General features: G+C 31.4%; 1 protein-coding gene across 1 annotated transcript in view; it reads right to left on the reverse strand.

The window, feature by feature from the left end:
- The window catches only part of LOC129948174 (homeobox protein B-H2), a 48,898-nt gene extending 39,854 nt beyond the window's left edge, over positions 1-9,044 (reverse strand). Inside the window, exon 1 of the mRNA XM_056059054.1 lies at positions 8,237-9,044. Coding sequence (XP_055915029.1) covers positions 8,237-8,792 — 556 coding nt within the window. The 5' untranslated portion in view covers positions 8,793-9,044. The remainder of the gene's footprint in view (positions 1-8,236) is intronic.
- Positions 9,045-23,612: the final 14,568 nt, after the last annotated feature.

Here is a 23,612-nt window from a genome sequence, read left to right on the forward strand (position 1 = left end):
TTTGTTGATGTTCAATTATCCATTCAACGAACTCTCTTCTCTGTCCATGGTCATTAGGCTTCAATTGTTGTGTTAATTGAATTTTGTAAGCATGAAGACACAGATCTTTGGTGAGTATACGCTGTAGAGAGGTTCTTGAAATTTGCAATTCTTGTCCACGACGTCGAATTGAGGTTCCTGGATTGTCAGCAACACTCTCACGCACTGCCTCGACATTCACATTTGAACGGCTTGTTTTGGACGAACAGTGTGTTTGGCGTCTCCAACGGATCCAGAATCAATGAATTTTTCAATTAATCTCTTCACAGTTGACGAAGTTAAAACACAATTCCGACCATATTTTGTATGAAATTTTCGAACTGCAGCCGCCAAGCTTTCACTATTTTTGAAATATTCTTTATTAATGAAGACACGTTGTTCTATCGTGTAACGCTTCATTTTTAATAACCCTATACTGTTAGCTGTCAAATTGCTTTTTTTTCAGGGTTGCCAACACTTCACTGCACAAATGGCGGCAAATTCAAATCTTGCGTTAATTTTGGGACACCCTTTATAATATTGCCAATGCAATTACTAAGTCAGAAACAAATAAACGGAAAAACTATATATCTGCACTTGTAGTTCTCCCAATTCATCACGTATTTGTAGAATGTCCCTTATCACGGCAGATCGATCCTTCACTTGAAAGCACACTTATACTCAAAAAATTATCTACCATCCTTTGCCCAGCTAATCATAATACAATACTAAAGACGGCATCACTTATGGTCTTGTTGCCTTGATGCCTTAATTAAAAAAAATATTTTATTTTTTTTATTAAATTATTTGATTAAATAAATAAATTAAAAAAATCAATAATTCAAGTTTTTTTTTTTTTTTGTCGTTATTTAAAGACGCTTAATCAATCAAGCATTATTTTTCTTTGTGTATAAAATTTACGAAACATTAACAACATTTTCTTTTATGAAAAAAAGAGCCAATATTTTAAGTTGTTCTCAACAGTTTCGAGTTTAATATTTTGTAAAAAAAATAAGGATTGGTTATTATCTTCTTAAGTTAAAATCATATACGTAGTTATTTTCGTAAAATATTCAAGCCAAAAATGTGAGTGTGAAATGTGAATGTCTGCTCATTTTTTTAAAATTCATAAAATTCAACAATTATGTGAATACAAATTAATTTAATTGAAGTCATTTATTTCTGTGAGATATTTTGGATATTTCTAACTTTTCAATTCTTTTTTCACTCAACTCTTTTTTTTTCACACTTTCAAAAATATCAATTTTAATGAAAACTAATTTATAAGTCTTGAAAAATGTTTAATGTTTAATAAATATACTTTGATTTTTCTACGATAGTGGAGCTAAAAAGTGATAATGTTCTAATGGTTACTCAGGCATCTTCAACGGATCATTGTTGTTACGTTTGGTATTCCAACGTTTTAACCAAAAAAATGAAAATCGGAAAAATTAAGTTTTTGTTCTGTCCCACAAACGAAACACTACTTTTTTTTTCGACGCATAATTTTTGTTTTGTTTCATATATCAGGTTTTCAAAATTTGCTTCCTTAAAACTATTTAAAACAATCAAAAATTGTGTTTACATAATGCTAAAACACAACATAGTTTTTAACAATAAATGGTATGAAGATTTTGGGACGTACAATTTTGGTCTGCTGATAAATACAATTTAAATAATTTTAGTAACTTACATATTTTCTTAAAATTCTCATTAGTTATGACCTAATGAGTCTTCTTTTGAATCATATATGACAAATTCGTTAGAGAAATTACTATCAAACCTTCTTTCTTTTTCTTTTAAAAGTCGTTTTAGAACAGAGTTCTTTAAGACAGGTCAAATCAAAATTTTATAAAATGCTTAAAATATTTGACCTGAACATTGAAGATTGTATTTTTCAAAACCATCACTATTAGTATTGACCAATGAATTTAGATAACCACAAAAAACATTATGTTTGTGCTTTTTACTTATTTCAATACCATATTTGATAGAGTGATTTTTAATTGGATCGGAAGGCCATTAAAACAATAAATTTGATCTTGAAAATATTATCATCAGAAGCTACATATTTGAAAATGACTATTATCGGAAGCTGTTAGCAATTTTGTCATGATGCGTTCAAAGCGTTCATACTCTGTGAACTTAGTATCATCAAGGGCTGCGTGGAAAAAAAACACGATAATTAAAAAAATATCTTTGCTACAATGTGGTAAAATAAAAATATGGGATAGGAAACCACGTACGTTCGTCATTATATTAACCAAAACAAGTTCGAAGGTAAATAGTGTCGCTTTATTATATTTAAAAAAAAGATGTTTCCACAATATACTCCTAAGGTTCATAATGTGACAAATATAACCTTCCCATAAAAAAAGATTAATTTAGTCATGATAGTTTTATATTAAAATCCCCTTTTTATTTCGATTACCATCACATAAAACAGATTGATATCCCACGCATGTTCAAATGTGTGATTCTGAGTTCATTTTATTACAAACAACATTCAGAAGGTAGGTAAAAAATCACATTTCAAACACGAGTCACAAACTATTTTTTTCCTTTTTTTAATAGAAAACACACTCAAAATATATAAAAAAAAATGAATTAAATGATAATAACAGAAATAAAAATAAAAGAATCAATTGATCCTTTCGTCCAGCCCACAGGAATAAAAGTACAAAAAAATAGAAAAAAAGGAAAACGAGGCACACGGCAGTGAGTAAGGATTTGATTAGTTACGCCCATTTTTCCCTTATAAAAAACACAAAGAGAAGAAGCTTCTTCCCTTATTTATAATTTATAAGGACCATCATAGGATTCAAATAACGAGAATAGACAACGGAAAACCAGTTGAAGGATTTTTCCCGGTCAGAGATTCTCATATAAGTATAAGTAGGAAAAAATCCAAATTCGAATTCAGAGTCCTTAATCACCAGGCAACCTCATAGTCCTCATATAAAACGAACATCCAAACATGATTAGGACTATGATGTTTTTACAGCCTCCCCTCTGTCTTTGATGCGTGTTGTGTGTATGATGCGAATAAAAAAGTATAAATCTGGGCATATAGCATACGTTCAAATTTAGGGCAATCGGTTTTTTATTGTTCCCCGGCCAGCCAGCGTGGATAGCGTAGTCCCTGCATAAGACGCCTCTATAAATTCGATATAAAGAAAGGGAATAATACAAATTTGATTGTGCGTCATTTTAAGTCGTTACATTGGCATAATACAATGAAAACACAAGCGGAGAAGTTTATATATATACTTTGAGGCTTGTTTATCTAAGGTGTTAAGGACTGCTTTGTATTATGACGGAAGATCCTTTTCCTTTCTTTTATAGGTTGATTGAATTTTTTTGTTTTGGATTTAATATGAATTTTTGTTTTAAAATAACATTTTGAAGTAATTGTAAATTGGGTCGTTGTTTTTTTTTTCTTCAAACAAAATGAAAACAACAATATTGGAGGGTTCTATTATTTTTAAGCAGGATGAATTAATTATTGTTTTTAAATGTTTTTTAAATTGAAAAAGGATTTTGAATTTATATTTTTATTTATAAAAGCATTGACCTTTTTTAACCATATGTTATTAAGGATTCAAATTTAAAACAAGATTGACGCAAAATTGTACCGGATGGAAAAACGGTGTCAGGTTTAAAATTTTGAACTGGGTTAGTTCAAAAAACAGCATGGAAACCAAACATCAAACTCACAACCAATCGATAAATCCTGTGGAACACTTTGGTGAATGTGTTAAAGATCTTATGAAGCATCAATTAAGGTTTTAAGCCGCATACACATACTAAAAAGTTCACAAGAAAATGATCTTACTCATATTCATTTACGGTTCTTTAAAGTGTCAATTGGAAGATTTAAGCTCTATGAGGAATTTAAAGTGAAAACATACAATTTTCAGTTAAACGGGTATCTTAAAGAGCTAAATAAGAATGCGCCACCATTTGTAATATAAAAGAACTCTTAAACTCAGCAAACTAAAATTTGAACACTACAAATATTTTGAACGATGTCTTAACAATAGAAGTTTGTTTCCAAAATTTATTTTATTTTTTGTTCTGTAATAGTTAAATGTTAATTTTGTTTTGTATTTTGTGAGTGTGTTAGACTATAATTGTATTATTTTTTACTAACAACTAACACATGCACTTATGATGAGCCTCTGATCGTAGTCTGGCGCTAGCTAAAAGCTTACTACTTTCTGAAGTAGTCCTAGGAGTGGATTTCAATGTTGCTCACTAAGCAATAGAGTTCTTCCAAATCTTAATGTTACCGTACTATAAAATAAATTTGTCATACAGCTCAGGCGTTTGCTTATAGTTTGATATCTTGTTTGGGTGTGCTAGTGATATCACGTTTCGTAAGGTCATTGAGCTTAGGAGGAAGTCTCAGGATTCATGTGGTATCACAATTGGCCATTAAACTAGCCTTGAACAGCCACTATAACCTAACCTACCTTGGGTGTGATTAGAATTGACCTTATATCATCAACTTAATAATACGCTTAAGACCAATGTGCCGAGGTCTTGCGTTCGATCCCTGCTAGGAGCACCTAGAGTTTTTTTTACCGGTACTTCCTCTTGGGAGTAATTCTAGTTATGAAAAGTGATTTTTAAAATAGTCGTTCGGATTCGGCGTAAAAACTGCAGGTCCCCTTCATCCCTGACAAGACTCACACACAAGAATGGTTGAGAGTTGTAATTCAATAAGCCCTCGTTCCCAACGTACTGTTGCTCCACCTAGTTTAATTTTTTTTTAAGTCTGATGTGCTATTACGTTCAAAGCTTTATTCGTTATACTTAATGATTCGATTTAAAAAGAATAAAGTTAAGCTTGGATTAGGCTTCTAAGGCCCTGTTTTTCAATGCTGAGTCAATTCCGGGTTAAATCCAAAGCTAATTAATTGCGAATTCAAAGTTACCTCATGAACAAGTTTTCCAGTGGCTGTTAAATGTTATACTTATGAATAATATTATAATTTGGTATAACTGAAAAGTTAACGATCCTGTTGTCAAAAAAGTATCGAAATCGATTTTATTTTGACATTTTGTTTGATAGCCACCCGCCGTTGTTTTGAACCATTTTTTTTTTTTTTTTTTAATTATACAAAATGATTTAATTAAATTAAAAATGTTTGTCCAAATAAGTTTATATGAGTTGGTCGTTATCTAATAAGTCTTTTTCTTCTCGAAAATGTTTAACTTAAAATTTCGTATAAAGTCAAACTGGAGTTTGAAACAACATAAAACTATTCATTGTTCCACAGAAATAAATAGAAATAACTTCTGCATTGTAATTTCAGTATCTGTCAATAATTGTTATGTTTCTACAAGCAAGGGAATTTTTATTTTTTTTTTGAACTTAAGTACAAAAATGTGTCTATTTGATTTAAACACTTTCTTAATTTTGGACAACTTTTATCATAACTTCTTAAAAAAAATCAACTATCAATGAAATTCCGATCGATAAGAATTTATTTTAAACTTGAGACAATGCAAAGCACTTAGCTAATAAAGTCGTTTTTATATCCAACATTTTTTTAAATTTAACAACTCTCTCAAAACGGAAATTCAGTACATTTTACTTATGTTAATCATTTTATCTTAAAAGGATAAAATTTTTGTATAAGGTCCTTACATTTAACAAAGCTTAATATCCAAATATTCCATTTGATGTATTCAAATCACGTCGAGAGCCGAAAATTATTATAAACGTAACATTAAGTTTAAGGGGTTTAAAAATTCAATTTTTTTTTTCATAAATACAGCAGGTCCCTGGAAAAATATGGGGTAAAGTATCTTGCATAAGATAGTTGAAATTGCTAGCTCAGTTATCATCTTTAATGAAGTTTTGAAGGTAATTTGAAAGTAATGTCGGTTATGGGATGCCCTATAGGACGCGAAGCATTCACTTACGAGTATGTTGAGAAACGTGATGGAAAATCGAATCTCACGTTGATTCAAGAGCTGAACAATCTGCTCTTAAAGAGTTCCAAGAAAAAGAGGAAGAAATACTCTATTTACCAGGCATCGCTGATTAAAAGGTAAGTTGATATTTTCATAGTTAAGAGGACTTGAAACTTTAAACGAGTTTTTCTCAAAACTGTGTTTTTCAAACTTCCCTCCATCGTATCTCAAAACGGCTTGACCGAATGACTTAAAATTTGATGGGTTGGATTCAGCACATTTAAACGCATGGAATGAACTATCGACATACAAAAATTCCGAAAATTTCGATTTTTTTATAGCAAGAAACCAAAAAAACGCAAAATTTACGACTTTTTTTTTTAAAATGTCTCCCAAAAGTCCAATTGTTGGTACATATATTCATTTGATGATAGTTCATTCTATGCATTTAAGCTCACAGATTAAAACGCCGTTTACTTTTTTTGTGTTAGATAAGCCTATCAGCCGGAATCGTCGAGAAAGTGCGAGCTCATTTTTTCGAGGTGGAGTTGTTCACACCGGTGTAACTCGTGTTCTTTACATTATTTTTAAGATTAATTAAAAAAATCCTTAAAATTCCTTACAATACAGGGGATGACCCCTTAAAGTTGTTCTTATTTGTTCTACTAATTTAAAATATTCCAAGACGTCCTCACCTTATATTAGAAAATAATGTGAATTTCACAAAGCCACTTTCTGCGGCCAAACTATGTACAACATTAAAATAGGAATTTGTATTTGCGTTCTATTCCATCTACTGGGTGAAAAATAAATAGAAAGTTTAAAAAATTTGGCTGAAGATCTCTCATATTTTATAAGGCAATGACAAATAAATAAACAGTTTAACAGAAATTTTATTTTAAATTTTTTAAATTGGAACCAGACTTCTTTGTGGTTCGTAGTAAACTGATTTAAGTTTGGTTGGAGGAAGGTCTCAATCATGTGACAGTAGCAATCCGCATTAACTGTAACTTTTTGCCCATTTCCTTCGAAAAAATACGGACCTAACACACCAAATTCCAACAACAGCACTACAAACTGTCATAAGGGCTAAGCCATTATGATTACTAAAAACGGCACGTAGACCTCAATCTATCTTTACCCAGAATACCATTTTATCTATGAATAGCTTTAAATATGAACGTCTAAAAATACGGGAATTTATTTTGTACAAGATTCTGAAGAGATTTCCAAAAAAAAGCTAAGAGTCAGCCCGTCCGTCGGTCTATATTTAAATTTGACTTTTTCTCTATCATTTTATTTTTTTAGCAAGATTTTCAGTAAGCTGTTTTGATTGTAACTCTTTTCTGATTTCGTAGAATCTTGAATCAGTAAAATCAGCTTTTTTATTTTTCGACCAGTAACGTTTAAAACTCTTGACTGACAAAATTAATGGAATACAATACAAAAGTTTCATTTATTCTCTATGTTTCAATATTTTGAACTCATCATATTTTAATCAAAGAAATTATAACTCAGTTTCTAATTAGGGCCAGGCAATTTTGAAAGCCATTCGAATTTGTACAGCTAATTTTTTCAAGCTGATTGTGGAATTTGAAAATTAAAAAGTAATTTTTTGTCGCTTTAGTGAACCAGAGAAATGCTGCGGTATGTCTTAAGCGGTAACGTGATTCTTCCAGTTAATATGTTTTTTCAGCGATTATGCTTATTTAATTGCAGTTTTTAAAAAATCACATTTTAGGGTTTTCCATATTTTGACAAAAGCTAAAATCAATCTTAAAAATTGAAATAGTCCTGAAATGAAAATTTTTTTTCTAAATTCAAAATTATGTGAACCAGACAAAAGGTCTTAATATATCTCTTTTAAAACAAATTTGAAACGAAATTGGTTGAACTATAAAAAGAATTTTTTACAGAAATCATTAAACGGTTCGGTTCTGTTTTAGGCATTTAATTCAGAGATTATTCCAAAACGTAATGAATATTGTCTCAATATAGTATCTAATTAACTGAAATATTGATTCGACTATTATTGCCTTTTCTCTGTTAAATAATTTCTATGGTACGATTACAATAAACATGCCGGCCGCCGCCGGATTCAATAATTAAAACTATTTCCCTATAGTCTAATGATGTTTTATAGCTTCAATGAAAGACTAAAGTGTTTTTTTATATTCTCTTAACTTTACAAGCTGGTTGAAAAAGAATTGAGCCTTTTTCTTAAATTCAATCCAAAAAATAAAAACATGTTGGCTGCAATACTAATACTGCGATAATGATAATGAAAATTTACCATTTCTAACTCGAACACCTTCTCTTGTATCTCCCAGTATAGCGGATACGCTAAATTTCAGAATCGGCTTCGTACTACTATCCTTCAGTATGGTCTCCTTTGTGTCGTCTTCGTTATTCGAAATTCGAATTTCACTCAAACTCCGACCACAACACTTATCACATTTGAATTCGTTTTCGCGCCTTAGCAATTCATTATTGGACATATTTTTCGTATCCACAATAACTTGATTGAAGTTTCCACAAATATTACAACACATCTCGATACGATCGCCAACATCTTCTTCACTATGTACCGACGACGACGCCACTCGAAGCATATCGTACGAATTGCGTGCCCCAACGAAGCTATGATCGTCTGAGGAGATATTCATGAAATTATCCTCGTGCGATGAAACCGACGAATTCCTGCTTAAAATTTCATTATGCGGCGAATCGCAGATCGAATCCTTTAAATCCGAATTACTTTCACTTTCACTGTCATCCGATAGGATGGCCTCCACATTTGTGGCATCCTTGTCGTTCAGGATATTGTCAACCATGAATGCTGTTGACATTGTTGTTTTGTATAAAATTTTATAATAATTTAATTAATTTCCACACACCTCACCACACCGGATTGTACCTTTGAGGCAATCAGTCACTCGAATTATTATTAATTTAATAAATCGTTCAATTATTTAATCAAGGAAGGTTAATATTATACTCGACTCGTAGTTGTAATGTTTCAATTCAATATTCAAGGACGAAACTACAATAAAATCGCAATTCAAAGCAGCACACGTGTGATGCTTTTACATCCAGCGCAAACAAAGATCTTAACTGGACTAAACACTAAATTGAGAACCGTAATGGGTTGAACAACTAACAGCATTGACGGCAAATCCCGTTTGAATCATAATGGTGGTTGGTAGGTTTTTGTGCGAGAGTTCCTGTTCCTGTATGGTTTCCAATCAGGGGATGATTTTTCCTACATGTACACTGGGTACAGTTCGAAATGAAAATTTGTATTTTAATGTATTTGTGTGCGAGTTGGTTTCGAATTCCCCTCACAGGATAAGAATTGGTTGGGTTACTGTTATGTGTAAGGGTGTGTGATGTTGATTTGTATGAGAAATAAAAGGGAGCGCTAACGACGTCCCTCTTTTTCGATACAAACAATAAAAACACAACACAAAAAGATTTCTCATTCCTTGATCCTTGTGTTCGGTTCGGGCGGTGGTGCACTCGCACACTTTTATAAGGGAAGGCGGATAGAGAGCAAAAGAGGGATATTCTTGCGATGCGACAATAAAAATGGAGTTTCACTTCAGATTAACTGCAAAGACGAACAGTGGTGTACGAAATATATGTGACACTTAGGGATAAATGACTATAGAAGACAAAAAAAGTCACAATATTTAAATTTATATTTAATGGAGAAATGGAAAAAGAGTAAAGTAGATGAATAATGCAGGCAGTACAAAAGATAAATGTTGTGCAGAGCAAAATTTTATATTCAGTAACAATTTTAATTAATCTCAATACAAAGGAATTTTTAAAATTTTTCTTTCAAATATCTATAGGTTCTGCGTTCAAACAATTCTGTAGTTAGCTTACTTGTGTACATGTTTCATTTCATTGAAGTGGTCTTCAAGTAAAGTGGAGGACTTCAAAAAACAACAAATCTTTGGTTTGGTTAGAAACAATTTTATCTTCCATTAATAATATTAACTTGTTTCAACTTCCTGGATAGGACTCTAATTCTTCTTCACTTATAGAACTGTGATTTAGAGGCCATTATGAAAGAAGGTTTCTTATCATTGCAATATTAAATAATATTTGTTTGCAACATTGTCATTGCCAAATTGTCTTTCAAAGAATATCAAATAATAATTGAAGACTATACTATTTTCTATCGATATATTCAAATCTAAAAATAATTTTAGTGATATTCTTGAAAGAATTTTCTTTTTCCATTTTGTTCAAACGTTACCAAATCGTTTGTCATATTCCCAGGTTATTTACGAAAGCTCAATTTTTTCTCCTATCGATAAAGCGTAACACCTTCCCGATGCCACTATCTATAAGTGGTGTTTGCATTCAAGAAACTAACCAACTGTCAGTACTTGATATGTGTTTCACAGATCACCTTTTATGGAATGATCATATATTTGATATTGTCAAAAATGCTGATGGCTGCTTAGGATTTCTCCGACGACAGAATACAAAAATGGGCTTTAAAAATAATAGGTGTTAGAACTATAATCGAAACATTTACATCGCTAGAACATCGCCGTAATGTTTCATGTCTTTCGTTGTTTTATCGATATTTTTACAAACAATGTTCTGTCGAATTAGCCAGTTGCATTCCACCCCATAAACGATTCAGCCGTAATATTGCACTTCCAGGAATGCTCAACAGTTTACCCTACAGCTCAATTTCGGGAGTACTGTTAAGTATAGGGATCATTTCTTAAATCTCACATTGAGAATGTGAAGTGCTTTACCCAACTCTTTTTTTCCCTCCCATTTTGATGTTCAGAACTTTAAGACCAATGTGCACCGGTAATTCCTTTTAAATCCTTCCCTTTTTTCCTAATCCTCGCACTATGTTTAAATTTATACATATAAAGAGTACTGACAACTCCTTGAGTTATCAAGGCTTACTAATTTATAACAGTATTTTAATAGGTAATATTTAGAAATCTTTCACTTTTTAAAATTATTTTATTTAAATTAAATTAAATTGTTTAATTTATTATTGGTATATGCTATAAGCTTTATAACAAAATATGGCTGAAAAAAAGATTTCTCGATCGTACGTAAACAGACATATCTGATTATGATTAGTCAACAAATTATTTTTGTAGAAAAATGATATCAAAAATTAGTGTGACTTAAATTTCAATTTCTAACTAAAAAAATGTAAACATAAATTGTCAACTTCATCTGAAGCAATGTTCTGCCATTTCTCTTCAAGCTTTTTTTCTTACAATGGGGACAATTGTGTTCGAATCTTCTATTGCAAATTCCCTCATCCGTGCTTAATAACACTTAAGTTCGAACTTTGTGGCGGTGTATAGACTTAGAGTGGATCGTGATTTCGAAGCTAATCTTTGGTGTAGTATCTCTTGTTTTGGATTGTTATCATGCTAGGAAATACACTTCAGAGGAAAGGATCGGCTGATGCTTTGTAATTTTGTTGCAAAACAGATTTATACTATTAGGGCTCCATAACATCTTCAAACATTGCTAGCTTAACTACTCCAGAATCACGCAAAAAGAACACAATATTATAGAAAAGAATATCAAAAATTATATTTTATAAAGTCAACTTTTTACCCTAACCTAATTTTTAAAAAATCTTATCTTTATTTTCCTGTGGATAGCTTGAACAATTCAATTGGAAAAGTTAGAAATTAATACAATTATTGAGCTAGGCAGAACAGAGTCAAATTTGATAGGAATAAATTCAACCCATCTTGTTTTATCTTTTTTAGAAAACTATGAGATTTTAACTATGTACAAATTTAACGTTTTAGGGTTACTTATAAAGTAAGAATTAATAATTTTATTTGGGCTTCATGAAAATGATCTTGTATGTTTTTATAAAATATATCATGAGAGATAATTTTGAGACATTTATCGAGGGTTTAGAATTCAGAAATATGCAAAATATATCAAGATTAGACAAAACGATATTTTATCAAAAATATCATTGACTGCCTTTTATTGCAAAATAGCGTCTGTTAAGAGTTTTTGTCATAGTGTCTCTATTTTTAGGTTCTGCGTCCAGACAAACACCTTCTGTAATGTTTCAATCACAATGAGCAAATGGAATTTCTCGGATTATATTTATATAAAGCAACAGCAATAGAAGTTTTTACTGTGTTGATTTTTGTTTAAATGACTCACTTCTGAAGTTTAACATGAAATTGTTAAAAACAAATAAACTGTGAAATGTGCCAAAAAATTGTATTTTTTCAAAAATAAAAATTAAAAAAAAATTAAAATATTCTTTAAGACACATTAGTTCAAAATTTCAAGTCGATGAGTTAAAAATATTATCTGATTTTTAACTCCGATACAACTTAAAAAATCAAAATCAAATCAAATGGGGTGGCGCAACAGTCCGTTGTGAACCAGGGCCTAGTGACGTACAACTCTCAACCATTCCTGTGTGCGAGTACTGTTGTCAGGAATGGAAGGGACCTACAATTTAAGGCCGAATCCGAACGGCTAGTTTGAGAAAGCACTTTTTCATGACAAGAATTACTCTTGAAGGTTTTGTCAATTCCTCGCAAGAGGCAGTACCCGCGAAAATTAATTTTTTTTTCAATTAAGCTGGCACAGGCAGGGATTGAACCCAAGACCCCTTGCATGACAGTCCAACGCACTAACCATCATGCCACGGTGCAGAACATAAATTTAAGTTTTTTAAGTACTAAAAAATTATGAAAAAGTTCTCTTAATACTAAAGTTCATTAACTGTGAACTAAAAGGTTTTGGGGTCCTAAGATAACATTTAAAAAATTCTGTTTTGTAGAGGAATAAGGCTTTTATGTTATTTTTTAAACATTGAAGTATATTATGGTTGTGTGCACTCCAAAACGCCTTGAACTATCTTTTTGCAATTAATTATGTTCCAAAACACTTTGTTGGAAGTCATTTGACTATTATTTTATTCCGGACCATCTGCTTGACAGTTTTATACTTACAAATTATAATACCAAGGGCTATTATACCTTAAATATTATTAAGTACCTACATTTAACTCTACCCAAAGGTATGTACTATCTTCTTTAGGTATGTTTGTTCCTCCTTGGTTAGCACATAATCGTTTATTTTACTTCTTAACATATCCTTAATGGGGGCAATGACTTACCTCTTTCTTATTGCTTCTTTATTGTACATAATATACCTACAAATCTCTTTTATATATTATCCCTAACCACAGAAACTACCTTTTATATACCTTATAGAGTCTATCGAAATTCGACTACGACGAAGACGATATGATGACGACGTTTTTGACTTGACATGTGAGACAGTTAAGCTCACCTGTCCTGTTTCCCATTATACAGAACTTAAGCACCTTTTCCAGACCTCCCTATATAAAGACCAACTGTAAAAAGCCAACTCCATAAAATTCCAATATGAAAATGTGCATCAAATAAGAAAAAGAAATGGAAAAAAAGGAAGAGAAGAATTAACTTGTTAATCCTCCATTATCTCAAAGTCTTTATTATTCTTGGAATGCCTTTATACGTTCGTTACCTTATAGTAAGTAAGTGAATGTGTGTGTATGGATTGGTATGTGTTTGTACTACCCAACCACCCTTTTTCTTGAGCCATTTTCATTTTACTGAGTTGTTTGGTGAAATAAAAGAGGCGTGGTTTCCAGCAGAAGCATAGCACTATAATCCTATCCTCTATGTTTTCAAGAGTTTGTGTTTTTTTCACCCTGTCGTCATCTACCCTATTTTTGTTCTTTTTTTTTGGGCCAACATCCCCTTTCCTTATGAAAGGAACTATGAATATTTTATTCCTTAGCTACATGTATGAGTACCGATTTAATAGTGTTTAGGAATGGCTAAGCGTTATAGGGGTTGGATTTGAATGGAGTATTTTTTTTTCTTGTTCTGCTATTTGCTATGGTACCTACAGTCCTACACCCCATTCTGAAGTGTCTTAAATAAAGTGATAATATCTATTTAACTTTCTATGGTATTCATATTAAAAAAATGTCTAAAATTTATTTGGAGTCAGGGTTTAAAAGATAAAATAAAATAAATAGCATTAAAGCACAAACTTTTCTATGGCAATGTGTCTTTATATACATAGATGCAAACTAATAATTTGTAATTTTATTGTTTTTGGCATGGAAGTGGTCAATCAAAAATAAATGGCTTATGTAATGGTAGTTAAACGAAGTTTTTGCTTAACTAGTTCAAATCAAAATTAATTAACTTCAAAAGATTTTTTTGGTATATAGGTTAAAATTCTCATACTTTTCTTACGTTTTTGCAATTGAAGACTGATTCTGATTATTTACATAACGGTGTTGACTATGTAGATATTGACTAGCTTCATTGATTAAAAACTATAACAAAATTATGCTGAATAGTGTTTGGTTTGCTTTCTACTTAAAAACAGGGCTACTAAAATGAAGCAAGATGTTGCATAAAAACCGTCCTGAAATTTGAAAAAAAGAGCTTTAAAGAATGCAAATTCATAAAAATGTGATTTTGCTTTATCATTGTTAAGAGAAAAAGTTCTAAATTTGTCGTTTTTTGAAAAACATTTTCGGTCACTGTTTAAAGAACAACATTTTCGAAATATTTCTCAAAATCTTTTGCTCTTCATTAATTTCTCCTATAACCATTTAAGTGATCACTAGTCACATAGTTTAAAATGTTCCTGAGTCTACAAAGAAACTTTAAACCAACGCAAATATTGCAAATAAACTTGTTACACTTTTTCCTAGCATTTTCGGTAAATACTTTTCACAAGCCAACAGACACAATTTTGTAAATACTCAAATAATTAAGATTCTAAACTAGATAAACTTAGAGGAGAACTGCAAAATTAAGATCCTCATTCAGTTCGAAAAGTCAGAACAACGAATTTTATAGCTGAAACACAAACACGCTTCAGCTTCGGCTTCGCTTGACGTTTACGAGTTCAGCCATAGGAATTCAATGCATGCTGTCACAATGGAGCTTCAACCTCATGTTTCATTTGACAAACAGAAGCTCTTGTTCAAATTTGCTGAACACTTGCGTTGTTTGACAAAAAAGTCAAGTCAAAAGTTGAGAAAAAATAACAGCTGTTAATGACAAAAGTCCCCCCCATTTTATAAATGTCATATTGGAAGTGTCATTCAAAACAACCTCGAAGCAGGCCCAACGTAACTCAGACGAAGCCGAAGCTGAAGCGTGTTTGTGTTTCAGCCATTAAGGTCGCAGTGCTCTAAACCTAAACTAAAATCATTCATTCATACTGAAATTATGATGATATGGCGTAACGTTTCTTTAAAAAATTAGAGCTTCAACTAAGGTGTTGATTAGTATTCAAAAGATTTGTGACATGTTGTTTGTAAATTTGTTTGACTCTTAAATTCAAACTATTTTTGAACTACCAATGGAGCAAACAAAAAGAAAAATCGCACTCTAAACTTAGAACTTGCTCAAAGTTATATTATTTTTTTATTTTTATCTTTAATTTCATATTTAGAAATTCATGCCAAAAATATAAATAAATACAAACATCACATAAAAATATCAGAATGTTTTATACATAAATAAAAAAAGAAAGTAAAAACTGCTGATCGGGAAGAGGCGCGCTTTAAAATTTATAAGTTAGCAAAATGTTACAGTTTATTAGCAAGTCCGTTTTTTGGGAAATAATAGAAAAAAAAATTCAAATATTTTAGAACTAAAAACTGAAGGTCGTCAACAGAAATTCAGACAGACCATTTTTGAGAAAAAGGCACTCTAAATATATCGTGTTATTATTTAAACAAAATGTCGATAATTATAGGAGTATCAAACTCTGTTGATATTTCTATTAAGATAGGTTTGACAATTCACTGTGAAATGTTTAAGGTCAGAATAACACTTACAAAAGTTTATTTTTTAGAAAAAAAAAAATAAAAAAATCTATTTGCGAAATTCTCGGAATATTTCATCCATTTTATTTATTTCTGGTAAAATGGATTCGTGAAAAATCAAAAAGAGGAGCGAAGACAATCATCATAAGTCAATAATTACAATATCGTTTAAGGATCGTTACGTTATGGAAAATTGTGAGTGCTATTGAGCCGTGGTATGACTGATTTTTGTTCCCAAAAATGTACCAGTTAGAAGTCGACGATATTTATATTCAACAAGACCAAACTCAACCACTGTCAAGCAATCACTACATTTTTCCAAGTTTAAAAAAACTGAGTTTGCAGTAAATTAGAAATTAAAAAAAAAATACAAACATTTGTGTACTTAGCTTTTTTCTAAAAAGTTGGTATGTAGATAACTTGACACAACAAACTTAATTGATCCCTTCCTCGTGTGTCTTCATACCTCTGGATTACTTTTTATGGGGCTATGTAAGGTCATCGGCTTATACCAAAAACCGAAAGAGAGAGAGAGAGAGTGAGATTTATTGAAAAAAAGTAGTGAAATATTAGAATGACAAAATTTTGCCACGGAACGGCCATAATATTTCTTCTATATTATATTAACACAAAATTCATTCCAACGAAGCTAAGCTCTTAAGCTCTTAAAAAGCAACAGATACGAATTGTTTATGAAATATAAGCCAGGTAAGTTTTTGAAGGTAGTACCCGTGGCATGATGGTTAGTGCGTTAAGGCGAAGCGAGAGAGTCGTTTATAGTACACGGCTCCACCAAAACCTACATTTGTGTTTCAGTACGTAAGTAATGTTGTAAAATGTAAAAAAAAAAAAAATAATTTTCGCGGGTACTGCCTCTTGCGAGGATTTGACAAATCCTTCAAGAGTAATCCTTGTCATGAAAAAGTGCTTTCTCAAACTAGCCGTTCGGATACGGCCTTAAATTGTAGGTCCCTTCAATTCCTGACAACAGTACTCGCACATAGGAATGGTTGAGAGTTGTAAGTCACTAGGCCCTGGTTCACAACGGACTGTTGCGCCACCCCATTTGATTTTTTGAAGTTTTTGAAGCCGTCAACTCCTTTCAATTCTTTAAATCCATTTGAAAATTAAATTATACTGTTTTAGCAAAATTCTAAAATTCAAATTTGGTTTTCATGAATCCCAGCTTCATTTTATTATTAATTACTTTTCGGACCGTTCAATACAAGTAGTATTAGATTGTTTCAAGTCTAAAAACCATGGTGTGCCCCAGGGCTCTGTTTTATCTCCAACACTCTTTCTCATTTTTGTTAATGATCTTCTGCCTGCAATACCTACTCCAACACATTGACTCTCTGAGGATGGTACTCTTAGCGTTTTATATTCGTTTGCAGACTCACATCTCTCTTCTTCGGATGTGGAATTGCAACGTCAAGATATGATAAGCTCATTAAATTCCTTCCTAAATAACATTTTTCAATGTGGATTAAGAAACCGAGTGGAATTTAATGCTTCGAAAACCCAATGCTGTCTTGTATCGTTAAGGAGAGATATATCCACATTGCCATTATCCATGGATGGCACTTGCATCAATAAGATTGAACACCTCGATATTCTCGGTATGTGTGTCACAAACCATCTCTTTTGGAAAGATCACATACGGCATGTCGTCAAAAATTCCGCAAGATGTTTGGGTTTTCTAGGGCAAGAAGTTTTTTTTCCCTCTCTGATTTGGCTGTTATTTACAAGACTTATATACGTCCAAAGCTTGAGTATAACTCCCATCTCTGGGCTAGTGCTCCTGCAACTTACTTAAGCCTCTTGGATAGTATTGAACGGAGAGCATTTAAATTGATAGATGATAATATCATCATAAGTTCATTTACTTCGCTTGAACATCGTCGTAAGGTTTCTTGTCTGACCCTTTTTTAACGTTATTTTAACTGTTTATGCTCTAGTGAAATATCCAGCTGCATTCCTCCCCTTAAACAGTTCAACCGTAATATTCGCGATTCTAGGAATGCTCATCATCATACCCTCTAGCCCAAATTCGGTCGTAGTGTTAAATACAGAGATTCGTTCTTTAGCCGTACTTCACGAATGTGGAATGCCTTACCACATTCTGTCTTTCCTATATTCATGGCAATATTTAGGAATTTAAAACCAATGTGCACTGACATTGCCTCTCAGACCCTCCCCCCTTTTCCTAGTGCTCACACTGTCTGTCTGCATAATAGAGGGTAGCAATATCCCCTTGAGTGTTCGCGTATTATAAAAAAAACTAGCAACTTTTGAAGTATTGAAAGCCAAATTTGACTAACGAAATGTTGGCACTGCACAATGGACCTAAGCTGGAAATCACATTTAAAAAGGAAATGAATGTCTTGAACCTTCTTCTACATTATATTAATACAAAATGCTTTCCCCCAAAGTTCTCAAGATCTTGAAAAAGCAACCGACACGAATTGTTTATGAAATATAACCCCTGCAAGTATAGTACACATCATATGTGCCAAAATTTAAGATAACTAAGGTTTCGTATATCCAAGTCAATATTTTGCTGTCCTTTCATCCAAAAATCCTTGTAATCTAAGGTTTTTACTCTAAATATGCAATTACATTTTAGAATCAAAACGGGCATTTTTTAAATAAATACATAGTTTTTTCGACCTTTACTTCAATGTTCGCTTCATTAGTTTGGAAAAGTAGATGTTGCTTTATTTAAACCTAATTGTGTTTATATTTCCTAAAAATAAGACAGCTTGGACTTCCTTAACGTTCGCTTTAGTTTCTGAAAGTTGATTTCATTAAATTCTTCCTTAGAGATTACAAAAGTTTTCATTATTTTAAAAATATTAGATCTTCATTTTTAAACCTTAAAAACTCACAGCCAATAAATAAGTCAACAAGTTTAATAACGCAGTGCTGTATTTTTTTTTCTCAGTTTATTTATCATAAATAATTTTCTAATATTTTAACATCAATAAATCTCTAAAACAAACAATAATTTCATTTATAAGCCCATCTTTCATATTTCTACAAAAATCCTAAAAAAAGTGTTTTAGATGATGTATTAAATATAAAATCAACAACAACAACTTTCTCCACCTTTCCTATAAATTTATAAATTTTTGAGATCCGGACAAAAAATATATAAAATATCGTTTCTATTGCAATATCAATATATCAAAAAATATATAAACGTGAACTTTTCAATTCAATACTCTCTCGTTGTGTGTGAATCAAATTCAATATAAATTTTGTGCGGCGTCGATGATGGCGATGAAGGTGGCAGTGGTGGATGGAGGGTGGGGGTATCACATCTTTTTGTCATAAATATAATAAAATCCACTCACAGCCATTAACACTGGATATTATCCTTCCACAAATCATGCTGCAATAAAAAGTTTCGCAACAAATCTGGGCTCACTAAAGTGTGAAAGCAATTTCATCCCGAAAAACGAGGACAAAAATTTTGATCGAGTTTTCTCTCTCATCGTCGTCGTAGTCCACAGCAAGGACGAGGGTGGGTTGTGGGATAAAGTGTATATACTTTTTCGTAGAAGCTCATACCGATATGATGTATACACTTCCAACCACCCACAATCCGAAACGAAACCTGCAACCCCTCCCTCAAAACCAATCTGCGTCAGGGTAAATAATCGTTTTGTTCTCGCATGAGGAGAGCATAGAGCATAAAACAATCTTTCAGTAATAAAGATGAAAATTTTATTAAAAGATGTCTGAAACAGATGTCGCCACGTATAATCTTTTATCGTATTCTTTCCACATCGTGACACAAAGTGTATTTATATCAGCCCAGCAGGAATCGGGATGTGATGGTGCGCTCTGGTTCAGGGACAAGCTATAAGCTATACCATTGTGTACAATATGCTATATACAGTCCATAAGGAGCAGCAGCAGAAGCTATAGCAAGCTCCGCCGCCGCTGGCAGCAAATGTTTCACGATTATATGAAAATCGATATGTTAGTCAATTTGGGTGCAATTTACTTGCCAATCCAAACCCCATTCCGCCCAAGGACCTTACATGTCGGATCATTATTTGGCATTACAGATGAGAGTATAGAGTTGTGGGGCTGGGATGGGGCGTGCTTGGAGGAATTCTTATAGACATGTTACAAAGTCAAATTGTGATGTGTGGAATAAAATACGTGTTATGTAGTCAAGGACGATGTACCTTCCCATAAGTCGTCGCACCGCACACCTAAAGTATACCTTGTCAACATTACAAGAGCGCTTTAGATAGATAAAAATATGGCATGTCTTGATTTTAGTATGTGATGTCCCCGATACCTTCCATATTGTCATTATCCTGCTGGGTGCCCGTCTTTTGCACTTGTGCGTATCCCAGACAGTGCTTAAATGTCATTTATTAAGCCAAAGATTTTATATAAGAGAGAGGCATCAACCCATCAAAGCTATAGACGTATATTATACACCTCAGCCATTAAATGCGCGAATGTTATATCAAGACTATCCCCAGGACCCCATCTGCAGGTATAGGAATAACTCTATATAGGACAAAGGATCCTGGGCCTGTAGATATGAATGGGAAGACGAAATCTATCTATGGTGCAATAAATTGCTTTACTTTTGTATATTTTCTTTTTATTTTGAAATGACAAATTGCGTGTTTGTTTTTGTTGTTTGGAATATAAGCAAAAAGTCGGTATCATATAAATAACACAGAGGAAACACACCCAGGAAGCAATTGCTATTTGTGCAATTTTCAAACAAACAATTTAACCTCTAATGGGACTCTTGTGGAGTCGTAAATTCCATACTTTTCTTCTTTCTACAATTTTCAAAAACACAAAAATAAAAGAATTGAAATAAGAAAAAACCCTTTTTTGCATTGTTTTGAAAACTGGTGGTGTGTGAAATTTGCACGGTGAGTGTGATTTTAGCCCGAGGAGGGTTATTGAAGTCAATTGTATAATGGGTTAAGGGTAAAGGGTATATGTACGCAGAGAAAGGACACAAATAAAAAGGTGACACACTCATAATCGGAAGGTGCCAAATATAATGAATGTTGTGTTTGATATCTTTTTTGAAGTGTCAAATATTGCGCAACATATTGTTTGAATGTTTTTTAAAGTAATGAATGTTTAAGGAAGGATTACGAAATACTGATACTGCTGGAAAGATACCTAGAAATATGATATTGACTTATTAATTGTATTTGAAGTTGGATCTGTTAATCTATTTTTTGTATCAAAGTCATTTAATGAACATTTCAACATTCAATTTTGGAAAATAGATGAAGTTTATAAATATCAAAAATTGTTGGTATATTTTCTGACTTTAGAGCAGAAAGTAATGTTTTTGAAAAATCGATGCATATCATCAAATATGTAATTTTTCTTTGTCTGTGGTCTCTGTGGACTCCAACTCGAATGAGACAGTCCACGTTGTGCGTTTTAGTAACGAAATTATTGGACACATTTAAATTAAACTTCTTTACCTTTCATTTACCCGTAGAAACCCCTTGCAGGTCTGTGTTTTTTTGCAAATTAGACTGCATCGGTTTCTTCGTCTAAAAGAAGGTGTACCACAATAGACTTTCGTTGGATTTGCGTGACAAGACCAACATATCAAATACTTGCTTTATACTAGGGGCTTTTTTTGTTAAGTTCTACGCTAATTTTAAAATAGAATTTAAATTTGTGAAGAAATTAAGTCAAATCATTAGAAACACAACTAAATAAACACACTTTGAAAAATAAATTCTTAAATAAGCTTTTCGCACGCAGAACGTGATTTATGACCGTGTTTTACTATCGATTTTTCACACCCGCAGCTTATGCAATACATCAATATTAGCGTTTTGAACTTTACGGTTGCAGAAATAAACAGGATTATAAAAGGTATAGTGTTTTAAAAAATTGTATTTCATTATTTTGAAAATTCAACTGAAAATAAAAAAGAGGCTGGAATGTCACCAACACTGATAACTTTCCAACCCGTCTTTCGATTTGTCTTGCTTAAAAGTTTTTAGGCTTTCGTGTTGTGTTAAAAAAGTTGTCAATTGAATTATTCCTAAAAAAATTAAAAATTACAAACAACATTTGTTCATATAAAGAAATAGTTTAGTTTGCGAATCTAGTTTTTTTCAAATAGATTTTTAGTCGAATTGTTAATTTTTTTTACAAATTGATGAATGAAATTAACTTCAGAGATATGAAGAACCGATCATCAATTTTTACCAAATTTGCGTACTTTTTCTTGTAGATTTTATATTTGTATGAAAAAACGGACTGTTGAATTTTTATAAACAAAAACTACTGAATATCGAAAACAATATTTTCTGTGAAATAAAAAGAGTTTAAAGATAATATTTATAATTTTTAAAAAGCTTTAATAGTCGTAAGTAAATTTTTTAAAAATTTTAGTATTCGATTTTTTTCAAAATTTGTCCTAATGTTGAAAACAATATTTTGTATAGGCTAAAATTAGTTGGAAGCCATAACCTCAAATTTTTGAAAAGATATTTGAGTCGAATATCTATTTTTACCAAATTTTATTAATTTTTTTGTTTAGGTTTAAAAAAAAACTGTCATCTCGAATTTTCTCAAAATGTTACCGAATGTTGAAAACAATATTTTTTATAAGATAAAATATGTTTGAAGCCATAATCTCATGTTTTTGAAATGATATTTGAGTCGAAATTCAATTTTTACCAACTTTGAGTAATGTTTTTTTAGGTTTTCATTTTTTATAAAAAAAAATCGATTTACATAAATTTATAAATATATAAATTTACTTGATTGTATCGGACACAGAAATGTTTCTTGTTCATTATATCTAAAGCTCTCTTTTAATATTTTCTAATTTCAGTTTTTTAAGGAGATGAAAAAATTCGTCAATGTTCTAAAAAAAATTGTAGCTTTAAACAATATTTAAGTTTGGCATCAAAACACATCTCATAGTTTTTTGTTTTAATGTTTTTCATCTGCTCATCAGGCAGGAATTTGAAGTTTTTCCATGTTTAACTAACAACTCTATTAATATTGAAATGTCATACTTGAATCCCCTATAAAACAAGTTGAACCTAACCCTCCCCCCTAAAAAACCTCCTAAAAAATTATGAAAACATTATTCCTCTGATGTGAAATCAAATGAAATAGAAATTAATTTATATTCAAAATAAAAAAATATATACATAAATAATAAAAAAAAAAACAGAAATATTATTTGAAAGATAAATTTGATGTGCTCAGTGATTTTTGTAAAACCGCTCATCAATTTTAAAAGCTATAAAAAAAGCCATGCTTATAATTAAAAACGAAATAAAATAAAATAAAATAAAATAAAATAAAATAAAAATAAAAATATATATAAATATATAAAAATAATCTCAAATTGGAAACAAATAAAACAAAAATACAATCAAAGAATAACTTTTCGTATATATTTGTAGGTTGGTATGACTTTTCATTCACAGATGACTAAAAATACCAATATTTTAGCTACAGTAATCGGGTTACCATCTGGGCTTAAATTTGAAAACAGTTTTTTTCTTATTTATTATTTAAAGTTTCATTCTAAAAAAAAAAAACAGTTCTTTCTTGGGAGATTTTATGTTTGTTCCTAAATAATAACATATACTAAATATATCTTCACAATTTTTGTGTAACTATGTAAAAATATATATCAGGCTTTGAACTTTTTTTTATGAAACTAAAATGGAAGCAGATAACAAGAACATAACAAAACGTTTACAAAATTCTTTAATTCATATATCTTTCTTTTAAAACCTCT

Source organism: Eupeodes corollae, chromosome 2 (assembly GCF_945859685.1).
Source record: "Eupeodes corollae chromosome 2, idEupCoro1.1, whole genome shotgun sequence".
NCBI lineage: Eukaryota > Metazoa > Arthropoda > Insecta > Diptera > Syrphidae > Eupeodes > Eupeodes corollae.